Source organism: Mastigoproctus giganteus, chromosome 1 (assembly GCF_048544385.1).
Source record: "Mastigoproctus giganteus isolate SK-2022 chromosome 1, ASM4854438v1, whole genome shotgun sequence".
Classification (NCBI taxonomy): Eukaryota; Metazoa; Arthropoda; class Arachnida; order Uropygi; family Thelyphonidae; genus Mastigoproctus; species Mastigoproctus giganteus.
The window spans coordinates 64,871,030-64,885,293 of NC_143575.1; the positions used below are offsets into that span (position 1 = coordinate 64,871,030).

At 35.3% G+C, this 14,264-nt stretch overlaps 1 protein-coding gene across 4 annotated transcripts in view; it reads left to right on the plus strand.

The window, feature by feature from the left end:
• Positions 1-14,264, plus strand: part of Vps13 (vacuolar protein sorting 13C) — a 1,645,987-nt gene that overhangs the window by 1,271,868 nt on the left and 359,855 nt on the right. For all 4 annotated transcript variants that reach the window (XM_090373229.1, XM_090373247.1, XM_090373239.1 and 1 more), the window contains one exon: positions 2,381-2,467. In XM_090373229.1, the coding sequence (XP_090229355.1) occupies positions 2,381-2,467 (87 nt within the window). The remainder of the gene's footprint in view (positions 1-2,380; positions 2,468-14,264) is intronic.

The window sequence follows — 14,264 nt, forward strand, 5'->3', positions numbered from 1 at the left end:
AGGATGCATGCAGTCACTTGAAAGAACCTAATAGGTTGTAACTGTTTCATTCAAATGGTTGCTGCTCTGTTTATTATATACACACTGGCCAAAAATACACACTTTTAATCAGTATCAATTTGGGCTTTGTTTTGAATAACAGCAAGTCTGCAGTGCAGAATGGATTCCGTAAGGTTTTAGTTCTTCCAGAAAAATATCACGTAGCTGTGAAAAGTTGAAGGAAGAGGATTTTGTTGTCAAATAGCTCACTCCAGCATATCCCACACATTCTCTAATAGTATTGAGATCAGGTGAATGTTGGGGCCACGGAAGATGGTGGAAATCCACGTCATGATCTCCAAACCATTCTTGCACGATTCTGGCACGATTTGCTGTTGCATTGTCATCCATAGTGTGGCTATCACCTTTGGGATAAAAGAGTAACATTGCAGAGTGCAGTAGATCTGATACAAACTTCAGGTACTCCCTCGATGACATTCAACCTTCCACTGGTATCAAAGGACCCAGTCCATGCCCACAAAACATTCCCCATACCAAGATACCACCTCCAGATGCTGGGTTGTCTTAACAATTTAAGCAGGGTCCATCACTTTGTGAGTTTCTTGCCACACACACACTGCCTACCATCAGTGCAAAACAAAGTGTATCGTTTCATCTAACCTCATGACTTTCTTCCATTGTTCCACTGTCCAATCACAATATTCATGGCACTCCAGTGAAAGCAGATTTTTCTGTTTTTTTCTGAAACAAGTAGCTTTCGAATAGGCAGGTAACTTCCAGTACCCAGTTTCTTCAATTCTCTGCACATGGTAAGGGCTGAAATAGGGCAGAACTGGGCTTGTTTGAATTCAGATATTATTTGCTGCACACTGGATATTCTGTTTTTCTGCAAACCTCCTTAGACGATGGCAGCTTTGCTCTTGAAGTATTGCTTTTCTGCCACATTTATGCCTTTGAAATGTAGAATAACCGCTTGCTTTCCAGTCATTAAAAACCTCTGAGATGGATGTTTTTGAGGAACAAATTTTTTTTTTTTTTTTTTCTTGAATTATGGCTCCTGCTAAACCTGCACCCATGCTAAAAACTTTTTTCAAAGTCTGACAGATCACACATTTCCCCATTCAGGCTTTAGATTACCATAGTTGGACGTCCTGTGCAACCTTTATGCACAATGAGGTAACACATCATCACCCCACATCACAGTTTTCTTTGCATCTATTTGCATTTCTTCTATCTGTAACTGTCTTAATACAAAGGTTCATTATTTTTTTTTGGCCTGTGTGTGTATGATTGTGTTTACAGTACCAAACTTTAGTCTTGATTTTCCAAGTGTCGTCTGAAGTAGAAAAAAAAGATAAAAATCATGTTTAGTTATTTATTTTTTAATTTATTAATTTTTGTAGACCATTTTTGTGTTTTTGGCATAAACTTCCATACACATTATAAAAATTGTACAGTGAATTCACAGACCCAAGGTGATGTCATTTTATTCTGTTATTTGTTAGAAAACCAAAGATGATAAAATAGAACTGACGTCAAATAAAAACTGATGAAAAACTAGCATGTGCAAGCCTGTTATAAAATATTCCCATAACATATGACTTGCAATGTTTATTTTCTAATGTTGTTATAAAAATTGGTTATTGTTGCCATTTACATTTGATGTTCCCTGAAGAAATTATGCTTGTAGGTTCCTGTTTATTTTATTTTGATTTTGTCAAATGAGTGTATTAAATATTTCAATATCAAATATTTAATACTCTCATAGCAGTAGCTCCTACATGTTGCAAAATTAGTCTGTCCAGACTTAGAATTAACATAACAGAATTAATTTTAAAAATTTGTTTACTTTTTTTTGTTGTCAAAACTTTGTTGACGATTGCAATTATAAAATATGTCTATATTTTTCATATAGTTGGGGAAGGGTGGTATGTGATTGTTTTCCATTTTGATTTTTACTGTATTTATTTAAATAGTAATAAATAAATATAGTAATATTTATATAGTACTATATTTGATTATTACATACATTATTAATGTGAAATTAATAATATAGTTTATTAAGCTATTCACCTAAAATACTATACATTAAGGTGATGTTTCGGGCATCTTACCAATACCCATTATCAGACAATGCTTCTTACAGACTCCTCTTGCCAATGCTCCCAGAAACCTCTCTACCCTGTATGAACATTAGATTTATGGGAGCATTGGCAAGAGGAGTTTGTCAGCGGCATGGTCAGATGATGGGTATCGGTAAGATGCCTTAATATGTAGTAGTTTGGCAAAAAACTTAATAAAATATATTATTAATTTCACATTGTATATGAATGGTATTAAATATAGTAATAATCTTAATACATATTTCATACTATTTTAGATTGGAGTCCAAATAAATTTGAGTCAGTGTGGACTTACAAAAATTGTCATCTTTACACCCTTCTACTTGATAGTGAACAACTCTCGGGTAATGTTATTTTATTTATTATTTTTTATTGAAATAAAGTCAGATTGCACTAGTAATTTTTTAATCCAGCTTCTATTTTCATTTTCATGTATATAAATACATTGTGTTTTATTGTGATTACTATTTTGTTATAAAATAAATCAGACTGATTTTTATGATTAAAATGTTGCCTATTCAATTAAGATTTATGTTATAGTTAATAAATGGTATCGATATTAGTTTTAACATTGGCGAAATGGTGCAAGGAATGAAGCTTACGTCACATCAGCCAAAAAAATAAAATAATAATAATAACTGAATATAACCAAAATTACTTTCTCTCAGTTTATTTACCTGTTTCATTCAAATATTTCTGCACTCCCCCTTTAAATTTAGATAAACTTCTGTACCTCACAAGAGTAGGAGGAAGTATGGTCCAACAGCTGGTCATCTGTAGCTAGGGTGTCAAACTGGCAGCCCGCGATGCCCAAAAATAAAATATTAAAGTAAACAATTAAAAAGTACCTATTTATAATTCTAGAATATAAGGATTAAAAAACCTCTGTAATAAATATAAAAATAATCATTTTAATTGATAATAATTTAAAAAAAAGACTGGATCAATGGAGCCTTGATTAGAAAGAACTAAAAATATAAATGGTAATTTCAAATGAATGAAAATTGAAATTATTATCTTTAAATAATATTGTAACTTTTTAGTTTATTTCTTTAAAAATAAAAGAGTTACATTTTATTTTTTTAAATATTTTTTAAATGGAGAAATCTTAATCTAAATTTCTTTTACATTTAAAACTAATATTAGAATATTGCAAATGCAACGTTTTTTATAATTTTATCGAAACGATACTTCATTCGTACTAGTTTCTTTGTCGGGATCTGTTGTGTTGTGTGCATTGTGTTTGCTATCTATAATTTAACAAATACCTAAGTAATCGTTTTTTTAATTTTATAATTTTAATTTAAACTATAGAATTTATATAGAAAATGTCGCTTTCAACACCAGTCAAGAAAAGAAAAATTGTTATCGAGGGAAGAAAATTCCAAGAAAAGTGGGAGCTGAACTATTTTTGTATGGAAGTGAATAGTAAAATTACATGCTTAATTTGTAAGGAAAATATTAGTGTTGCTAAAGAATACAACATTAAGCAGCATTATAATTCTAATTATAAGGAACAATATTCGGGCTTTGAAGGAAAAATAAGAGAAGAAAAATTAAAAACAATGAAGAAAACACTTCATAGTCAACAACAAGTATTTACAAAATTCATGAAAACTAATGAATCGGTAGTAAGAGCAAGTTACGAAATAAGCTATTTGTTAGCAAATAGCTTATTTCGTAAAAACGTTCAAAATCGTTCACGGATAGTTCATTAATTAAAGAATGTATGATAAAAGCAGCTGAAATCGTATGTCCTGAAAAAGTGCAATCATTTCGCGATATTTCATTATCAAGAAATACAGTGGTAGAGAGAATTAGCGAAGTGGCAGATAACATCAGTTCAAAACTACAGGATATATCTACAGAAGTCTTGTTCTTTTGAATTGCGATTGATGAAAGTACAGATATACAAGATGTTGCTCAAGTTGCTGTATTTTTTCGTGGTTGTGATAATAACATGAGGATCACCGAAGAATTGTTGGAAGTTATCCCTCTTCTTGGAACTACAACTGGCAAAGATATTTTTGCTGCTGTGTGGAGCAATTTAGAAAAGTGTAAGCTTCCACTTGACAGACTTGTGTCTGTAACAACCGACAGTGCTAAATCAATGACAGGTAAAAATCGAGGATTTGTGTCAAAATTGATTAGAAAATTACAAGCTGAGTACCCAGATAAACCGAAAACCATGGCTGCCCACTGCCTTATTCATCAACAAGTTCTATGTTTAAAAATATTAAAAGTGGACGATGTATTGAAAACAGTAACAAAAACAATCAACTTTATTCGAGCGAGAGCACTCAACCATCGGCAATTTACTTCTCTTCTTAAAGATTTAGAATCTGAGTTCAACAATCTTCCTTATTATACAGAAGTTCAATGGTTATCATGCCACAAAGTTTTAAAGAGATTTTATATGCTTTGGGAGGAAATAACAGTTTTTCTTGAAATGAAAAATGAAAATGTATCAGTTATAAAAAATCCTTTGTGGATTAAGGATTTGGCATTTTTAATTGATATTACAAGCCACCTCAATAATCTTAACATTTCATTGCAAGGTAAAAATAAGTTAATAACGAACATGTACGACGCAATAGCAAGTTTTGTACAAAAACTAACGTTCATTTAAAAAAAGACATTTTGACCCATTTTCCTACTTGTGAGCAGTTAAAACACAAAATCAAAAATTGCTCTTTCTCACAATATTGTGACAAAATTGAGGAAATCAAAAATGAATTCGATAAGTGTTTTAATGATTTTAAAGAGTTAAAAGATATGTTTTCTCTTTTTGTTGGACCTTTTTCATTTGAAATCAAAAAAGCTCCCACTTTGATTCAACTGGAATTAATTGATTTCCAAAATGATTCATTTTTGAAAGACAAATGTCGAGAAGTAGGAATTCCAAAAATATATTCTTACTTAGGTGAAAAATACCCAGAAATTAAAAAGTTTGCTGCTCAAATTATGTGCTACTTTGGGAGTACATACTTATGCAAGCAATTATTTTCATATATGAAATTAAATAAAACGGCGTATAGATCGAGATTGACAGATAAACATCTTTCCGACATACTGAAAATTGTATGTTCCCAGTCTTTGACGCCTAATGTTGAAAAACTAGTAGGGGGTAAACGTTGGCAAGTTTCTGGGAAAACAAATTAATTATTTTCATAAACATATTTAATTTTTAAATAAAAATAATAATATAACAATTATATATACTAAAACTAAAGGAGCACAAGGCAGCTAAAGTAACACACCTCTATTAGTTACAATTTATTAGGAAACATTTTGGAAATTGTTACTGTTACAAAATCCATCTTTGCAGCAATTTCCAGAACGTTTCCTAATAAATTGTAACTAATAGAGGTGTGTTACTTTGGCTGCCTTGCGCTCCTTTGGTTACCAGTTCATCAACAGCCACTTTACTCCCATTTCTTCACTATACATACTAAATTCTAAATTACTTGTATTCTGTAGATCTGAATAAAAATTTAAATGTTAATTACATATGAGTTTTAATTATCCTGATTATGCTACTGAATCCTGAATCAATATATAATATTTAAGAAAATTTTATGTGGCCTGCGAAAATCATACCAACACACGAAATGGCCCGCGACAGAAATGAGTTTGGCACACCTGATCTATAGCTATCCTCTCAATTTATGCCACATTGTTTATGAATAATGACTGAATATAAATATGCCTTTGACATTTAGTTTAATCACCCCTTTTAAAGCCATATCTTTGCACTAGTGCTTCATTTACAAAAACTATAACTTACAGCTGAAATCTCTCTCTCTCTCGAAATGTATACTGACTGGTCAGAAATCATTGGATTACCTACCTAGTAACAGGTAGGCCCACCTTTCGCCCGCATAAGGGCAGTCACACGGCGAGGCATTGAGTCCACTAGTTCATGAAAGCATTCCCCAGGTATTTCCATTCATGCTTGCTGCACTGCACCACTGTCCATAATTCCATCGCATTCCTGGGTGGAGGATCCAAAGCTCGAATAGACCTTTCCACAGCATCCCAAGGGCTCCACATAGTTCTTGTATGGTGAATGGGAAGGCCATTCCATTGTGTTAAGATCTGCGGAATTCTCTTCAAACTGTCCTGCTTCCCCACAGCTCTGTGGGGAAGCACACTGTCCTGCTGAAAGAGTTCATTGCCCTGTGGGTGCACAATGACTATGAAGGAATGCAGATGGTCTGCAAGGATGGACACATAACCTGGACCATTCAGAGATGTGTCTAGACATACCAGAGGTCCCAACATGTCCCAGTTGAACATGCCCCAGACCATTCCTGACCATCCACCTCTCTGAACAGTTCCTTGTTGACATTACAGGTGCATAGCTTTGTGCAGTTTCTGTCAGATATGCACCTTCCAGTCCACTCAAAATAACTGGAAATGGGACTCATCAGACCAGGAGACCCATCTCTAATCATCCAAGGTCCATTGCCAATGTTCTTTTTGCCTAGTTGAGGCATAGAGTCCTGTGTCCATTGTGTTAGTAATGGGACTTTGCCGGGTTGGCTGGAACCTATTGTGACTAATAATCACCTGATGATCTTGGTGGAGACGATTCTGGCACCTCCCTCATTGAAGTCTATGGTGATTTGTGCCACTGTCGCTCTCCGGTTTGTTGAAACAGTACGAGACAGACGTCAACAGCCATGTTCATCCACTGCCTTTCTCCGCCCACAGCGCTGTCCATGATGAGATGTTATTCTGTAAATGGCGTGTTCTTGATACCCTCTTGATATTTTCTAACAGGGTTAGTGCAATTTCTGTACCACCTCCACAATAGAGTGACCAATGCATCGGGCATCCACTATCATCCCTCTTTCGAAGTGAGAGGGATGACGGGTATCCCATGAATTCTGTCCTTTCAGTGTAGGCCGCTGTAGCTGAGTGGCCAGGCACAGGTACATGTGCTTTGAGTGATTGTGGTTCGTAATGATAATGTAGTCATTACATGACTACTAAATACAGTGCTGTTTTTTGAGGAGTTCTCAATCTTGTGAACTCTTCTGACCATATCTTTGTCCCACCGCATACACAGAAGAGAATAATAACACTTTATTCCCTTCTTTATATCCTTTCCAGCAAGTTGACATTTTTTATATAGAATTTTAAAACTAGTATACAGGTATTCTTCAAATGTGCTCTTACTATTGCTTGATTGGAATTCTGTGATTTTCCCTTAATCACCTTTTTGTCTTTATTGGCAAAGTTCTTATAGTTACTGACAAAAAAACCCATGGACTGTTAATTTTTAAAGCTTTCAATATTAAACTCACCATAGATATCTTAGCCAAAGCCTGAGAAGAGGTGTCTTAAAACATAAACTTACAACCTTGAATATGCAAAAATTGCTTCCTCAATTTGTGCATATTCAAGGTTGTAAGCTTCATGATGCAATGAAGAAAGTTTACCAGCAGTGTATTCAACTTACCCAAGAAATTAGTTTTGATGAAGTGAAGGAAGCAGAAGTGATCAAGTTGTTGTTGAAGTTTCACAAAAAACAATTCTCAAATCAAGAATTAATATGAAGATATTAATATGAATTTGGACTTCTTGATAAGTGATATTTTAAGAAGAAAATTTTTATGAAAGAAAAATCTCTCATAACGATCTTCTGTCATGACAAAATATGTTTTTTATGAGAAACACCAATAAGATTTAAAATCTTTAAATGAACTCGCAGAATATGATTTTCAAAAATTGAGAGAGATAGATGGGGAAAGAGAGACATAAAGGGTGTATCCTACTCTATTATGCATTGTTGAGAAAGTCTAGTAAATTAAATACTTTAAGTCAAGGCTTCAGATGAACTCCCATCTATGTCATTTGAAAAATTCTGTAAAAATATATCAATGATTAAGTATTAAAATTCTTATTGGTGTAAACCGTACAATTTGTTGTTTTTTTGTTTCTACCATTATCATTGCTTTTTTTCTCTAAATGTGAGTTCGTACCATGTAAGAAATATACATAAACAATTAAAAGAACATAGAAGATTAACCAAAATATAATTATAATGAAAGAAAAATTAAAATCTGTCAGTCATGTTAGGGTTCAGAAACACATTCCTTCCTGTTTAATGTTGCTTATTGGAAATTCAAGTCCATCCAACAGTTTCACCTTACATTAAAATTCTAAATAAATCATGCCATGTTTGTCACAAGTATATGTACACAGTATACTTGTACTATTTAAAAAAACTATATAAAAAATTATAAAATCTATATAAAGTTAATAAATAATTTTTTAATTAACCATCTTTTTTGATTATCCTTTTTTGGATAAGCACTTATCCACTGCTCATCATTAGCTTTGATATAACATGATTATCTTGGATCATCACTAGCTTCATTCCACTGTATATATTTTGCTTCAGACAGTACATTTTTCATTCATCGTTTTGTGCACAAAATTGTTGTGGTAGAGTAGCATCAATTACATCAGTACCTAAAAGTTGTTGCAGATTGCCTATTTACATTAAAAGAGCAGAAAATATTTAAAAAAAATATATACAAGATCACTCCCATACATTGATGCCTTATCATGGGAGCATGTGCGCATGTCAATGAAGCTGAGAACTGTGCCATTCGGCATGTGTACTCCTAGGAGGGTCAGCCATGGTGGACACATCAAAGCTAAGACACCAGACTAGACTGATCCAAAATCTGCCAACCCATGCTGGACCAGCATGGCAGATTATGGTCCCACCCCCAACATGGCTTCACAAAAAATAAATGGCTCTCATACCCTGGAGATCTGCAAGCTACTACCTTCAGCAGTTCAGTGGCAGAGTGTGCTAGGAATCATCAGGCTGCCATTGGACTTTGGACATTGGAATGCCTAGCATTTGGTCTATGAGTACAGGCTCTTACCTAGAAAAACTATTACAAGAGCTGAAAAACATCATTTGAGACATCATTGGTTTAAATGAGGTTTGAAAAAAAGGAGATTTGATCAAACGAGAAGATAGATATTGGCTGTACTACAAAGGAACAAATAATGGATGTTGTGGTGGAATTGGGTTCCTTATCAGCAAAAGACTAACAGATTTAACTAGAAAGTATTACCAAAACAACTGTTTGCTGTGCTGTAATAGTCATTATTCTCTTAAGATTATTCAGGCTTATGTTCCTGCAAGTAGCTGTAGTGATGAAGAAGTTGAAGAATTTTATGAAAGTGTATTGTATCTTTATAAGCAGGACAACTACCACTGTAAAATTGTAATGGGAGATTTTAATGCAAGAATTTGTAAGATCCAAAATGGGGAAAGATCTGTCAGCCTGTATTGAACTACGAAAATGATGTTAGAGGCAATCTGCTAATTGAATTTGTGGAAGATCAAAATTTGTTCATCGTGAATTCATTCTTCAAGAAAATAGACATGAAAGCACCCTCTTGGAAGTACTAGTGAAATTGGCACCTACAGCAGCATACTGGTTGCGTGGCCAACCGCCTCCCCCAGCTGCCAGCTAAGGACCAAAGAAGAAGAAGAAGAGTGAAATTGACTTCATGCTGACAAACAATAAAATGATATTCACTGACTGCTCAGTCTTAAACAATTTTAATGTTGGAAGCAACCATCAGTTACTGAGAGCAACAATCAAAATTGATTGCAAGAAAGAACGAAAGGAATTGGTCAAGTCACAACTAAAGTGAAGGAGATCAAAACTAACCAACTATTAAAAAATATCAAAACTTTGAACTAGAACTGTCCAATCATTTTCGTGTGCTGTAAGACATTCCTGACACAGGTATTTCAGCCGATAATGACAAAGTCATTGAGACTATTTTAGACACTGTCTTTATCCTTGCACCAAGAAATACCAACCAGAATATCAAACGAAACAATTGCTTTGATGAAAAAGAGATGAGAAATGTGGAAGACCATAAGAAGGTGCATGAAAGAAGAAAAGTGCAAGTTCAGCATTGATCTCTTCAAAAGAACACTAGAAGAAAGTCAAGGGCTAAAGAAAGCAAAACAAAAAATGGTTACACACAAGAGCCAAATGTTTGCTTTGATGCTTGAGGATGGCACACAACAAATACTAAAACTAGTGGAAGAATTTTATTCAACTTTTTATTAGGATAAAGGACAACTGGGTGCAACACCAGATGCAAAAGATATACCAGAAATTCTCCTAGAAGTAGAAGATGCTATAAAATCAATGAAAAATGGCAAAGCAGCAGGACCTAGTAAAATCACTGTTGAAACGTTGAAAGCTGGAGGCCAGCCGGTATGTTAAGCTGTAGCCAACTATTTTCAAAATGCTTCTTCTTAACAAAGTACCTGTTGCATGGTAAAATGCAGAAACCATCCTACTGCAGAAGAAAGGTGACAAGGCAGATTTAAAAACTACCGACCAATTTGTCTACAAAGTTTTTACAAAGATACTTTCAAGAAGAATAGGCACAATACCTGATGCTGCTCAACCCAATGAACAAGCAGGTTTGAGAAGTGGCTGCAGTACGGTGATCACATCCAAACAGTGAGCAAATAATAGAGGGTTCACAATGAATAAAACCTTCCATTATGTTCTTTTTATTATTATTTGTTATTATTGCTTTCATCAACTGTGAAAAAGCATTCGACTCAGTCACAAAACAAGCAATAATCAATTCCCTAATCAACCAAAGTGTACGCAGAGCTTATGTCAATATTTTCCAATCAATATATGAAAAGGTGACTGCATCAATACAGGTCAACAAAGTTTATATCAACATAGAAAAAGGCATCAGACAAGGAGAAGCAATCTCACCAAAACTATTTCCTGCATGTTTAGAATAAATTTTTTTGCAAGGTAAATTGGAATAATAAAGGACCTATCCTTTATTATAATTGGGATAAAAGGATTCAAGATAAATGGAGATTACCTGAATCGCTTATGATATCATTCTTTTTGCCAATGATCTGGACGAATTGGAGCAAAACGTTAAAGAACTGCAGCATGAAAGCCAAAAGTTCAAGATGAATATCAAAAACACACAGCTATGTTCAACAAAATTACCAGACCAAAGAAATTCATGGACAAGAACTAGAAGTAGAAAGGTATGTTTACCTTGGACAAGAAATTTCAACAGATGGAAATTGAATTATGCATAAAATTAGGATGGCAACCATTTGGAAAGCTTAATGTAGTCTTCAAGACAAACTTGCCACTCTGTCTCATATGAAACGTTTTTGACTAATGTCAGCCTCCCTCTACTAACATATGGTTGTGAAACATCGACATTAAATGCTGAAGCTCTACAAAGATGGCCATTGAATGCCAAAGCATTAGCATTAGCAAAGGCACATGATGCAAGAAAGCAAGCTTATATAGCATCAGCCAAAAAGAAAAAAAAAAAAAAAACCCTTATTTCACCCATCCACTTGCACCAAATGTTTATCAATTTCTGCCTTGAATCTGTTTAAGCTATCAACTTCTACAATGACAGATGGAAGTTTGTTCCAGCAATCAACTACCCGCTGGCTAAGGGCAAACTTCCGCACATCTATCCTACAACCATCTTTTCTCAATTTGAATTTATGCCCTCTCAGGTGATTATTCTGAGCAAGAGGAAGAATCCCATCAGCATTGAGCATGCTCAAACCATTTAAGGCTTTATACACCTCAATCAGATCACCTCACAGGTGCCTAGTCTCCAGACACTGTACAACCCTTTCTTCCATTCACTAATCTTTCTGCACTTTTCTGTACTCGTTCCAACAGCTCCACATCCTTCTTAGAATGATACCTCCAGACCTCTATACAGTACTCAAGGTGAGGCCTGACCATTGCCTTATACAAGGGGATAATCGCCTCCTTATCCCTGCTAGAAAAATTCCTGTATATCATTGACAAGACACCATGAGCTACTCTTGCAGACCGTCTGCACTGCTCAGAAAACTTCATATCTGCCAGCACAACTACCCCAAGGTCCTTTTCATTCTCTACCACTCTCAGTGTAGTACCAGATTTGATACGTTACTCTGGGGTTACTGCTTCCCATATGTAGTACTTTACATTTGTCAATGTTAAACTTCATTTGCCACCTCTCAGCCCATCTTCTCAACTTTTCTAGATCCTGTTGCAGCAGTGTACTGTCATTAATGTCATTAACAACCCTGCCAACCTTCGTATCGTCTGCAAACTTGGACATTAAGCCTGATATACCATCATCAATATAGTTTATAAATACAAAAATCAACAATGGACCCAACACTGAACCCTGAGGGACTCCATTAATAACATTAGTCCATGAATATCTATGATTACCACTCTGTCTTCTCCCACTCAACCATCCATAGTAGCAATTTTCCTCCAATGCCACACTGCTCCAATTTCTGCAGCACTCTTTCATGTGCAACAGTATCAAAGGCTTTTCTAAGATCCAAATATATGATATCAAAATTATTCTTTGCATCCAGTTCCTTTGTGACTACATCATAGTATCCAATCCAGTTAGTCAGACAAGACTTCCCCTTAACAAACCCATCCTGTATCCGAGCTATAACTGAAGTCTTGTCTAGATGATCCTGCAATGCTTCTTTAACCAGCGCCTCCATTAATTTCCGTGGAACAGAAGTTAAACTAACAAGTCTGTAATTCCCTGTGTCTCTCTTTGATCCTCCTTTGTGGATTGGGATCACATTTGCACATCTCCAGTCCATGGGTACCTCCCCTGAGTCCAGGGAAGCTCTCATAATTATGGTGAAGGGTTTGCTTACTTCCTTTGCCACCTCCTTCAATATAACTGGATAGATTCCATCCCCCCCCCCCCCAGGTGCCTTTCTTGTGTGCTTATCTTCAACAATTTCTCCTCCACTTTACTCTCAGTTATTACAAGATTATCTAGCTTACTGCCAGAGATGAATAACTCCTCATGTGTGAATTTCAATGAAAATATTCATTTAGTTTGTTAGCTACCTGAGCAGGATCATCAATAGTCGAACCATCGATATCAAGTGGACCAATCTGATTCATCCCCTTCCTTCTAGAGTTTACATAAGTAAAGAACTCTTTGCTGTTTGTTTTTTTGCATCCTTTGCCAAAGATTTCTCGTAATCTGCCTTCACCTGCTTAACCTCCTTTGTAATTTGGTTACAGACCAGCTTATATCTATCATAGGCTTCTGTGTCACATGTTAATTTATATGTATCCCATGGTGCCTCCGTAGAAGGAGTAGCAGCAGCAGTGCATAGCACACGCTTCTTGAATAGACCGGGGTTCGAGGCCGACACCACCAAACACGGAGGATGCAGAAAGGTCAGGGAATGACCACCGCATATCCCGGAGCAATATGGCCTTAGTTGCTAATGCTCCTAAAAACCAAATAACAACAAAAAACAACATATGTATCCCATGCATTTTTCTTCTCTGTCACATGTCTAATCTGGCATCCAATTAGGCCTAAACCTTGAACAATATTTCTTTGTTAGTATGAAAAGCCTAGTAGCTTCCAAGATTAATTCTTTGAATACTTCCCATTTTGAATTTGCTGTTGGTAACATCATCAGTTGATTCCACCGTATAGAATTTAAATACTGTCTCAGACCACCGTAGTCACCTTTACCCTTGAGTTACCTCTTTGATCTGTGATCACTGCAGATAAAGTGGTTCCTTTATCTGCAGATTCTTGATGCATGAAGAATCACTAGTGATAATCAGATCCAGAGTATTACTCCCTCTAGTTGCCTCCCAAACATGCTGTTGTAGAAAACAATCATCCAATATATCCACAAAAGCCTTGCTAGTGTGCGAGTGACCAAACCACAAATTCCAGTCAATATCCGGGAAATTAAAATCCCCCATTATAACACACTTTAATTTACTTTCCCACTCTATTTCTCTGCACAATTGCTCATTATACTCATCAGATTCATTAGGTCTGTTACACACACTTAATCTCATTTTTCCTTTCCCAGTGCTTATGTCACACCAAACGGACTCAACATTGCATTGTTCACCAACATCAATTGGATGCACTTCCTTAGATTTTATGTGTTTCTTAACTAACAGTATACCCTCACCTCCCTTCCTGTTCTGTCTATCCTTTCTGTACACATTGTACTCCCCAAATTCCAGTCTCTGATATCCCAACAATATCTGCCTTTGATGTGTTGAC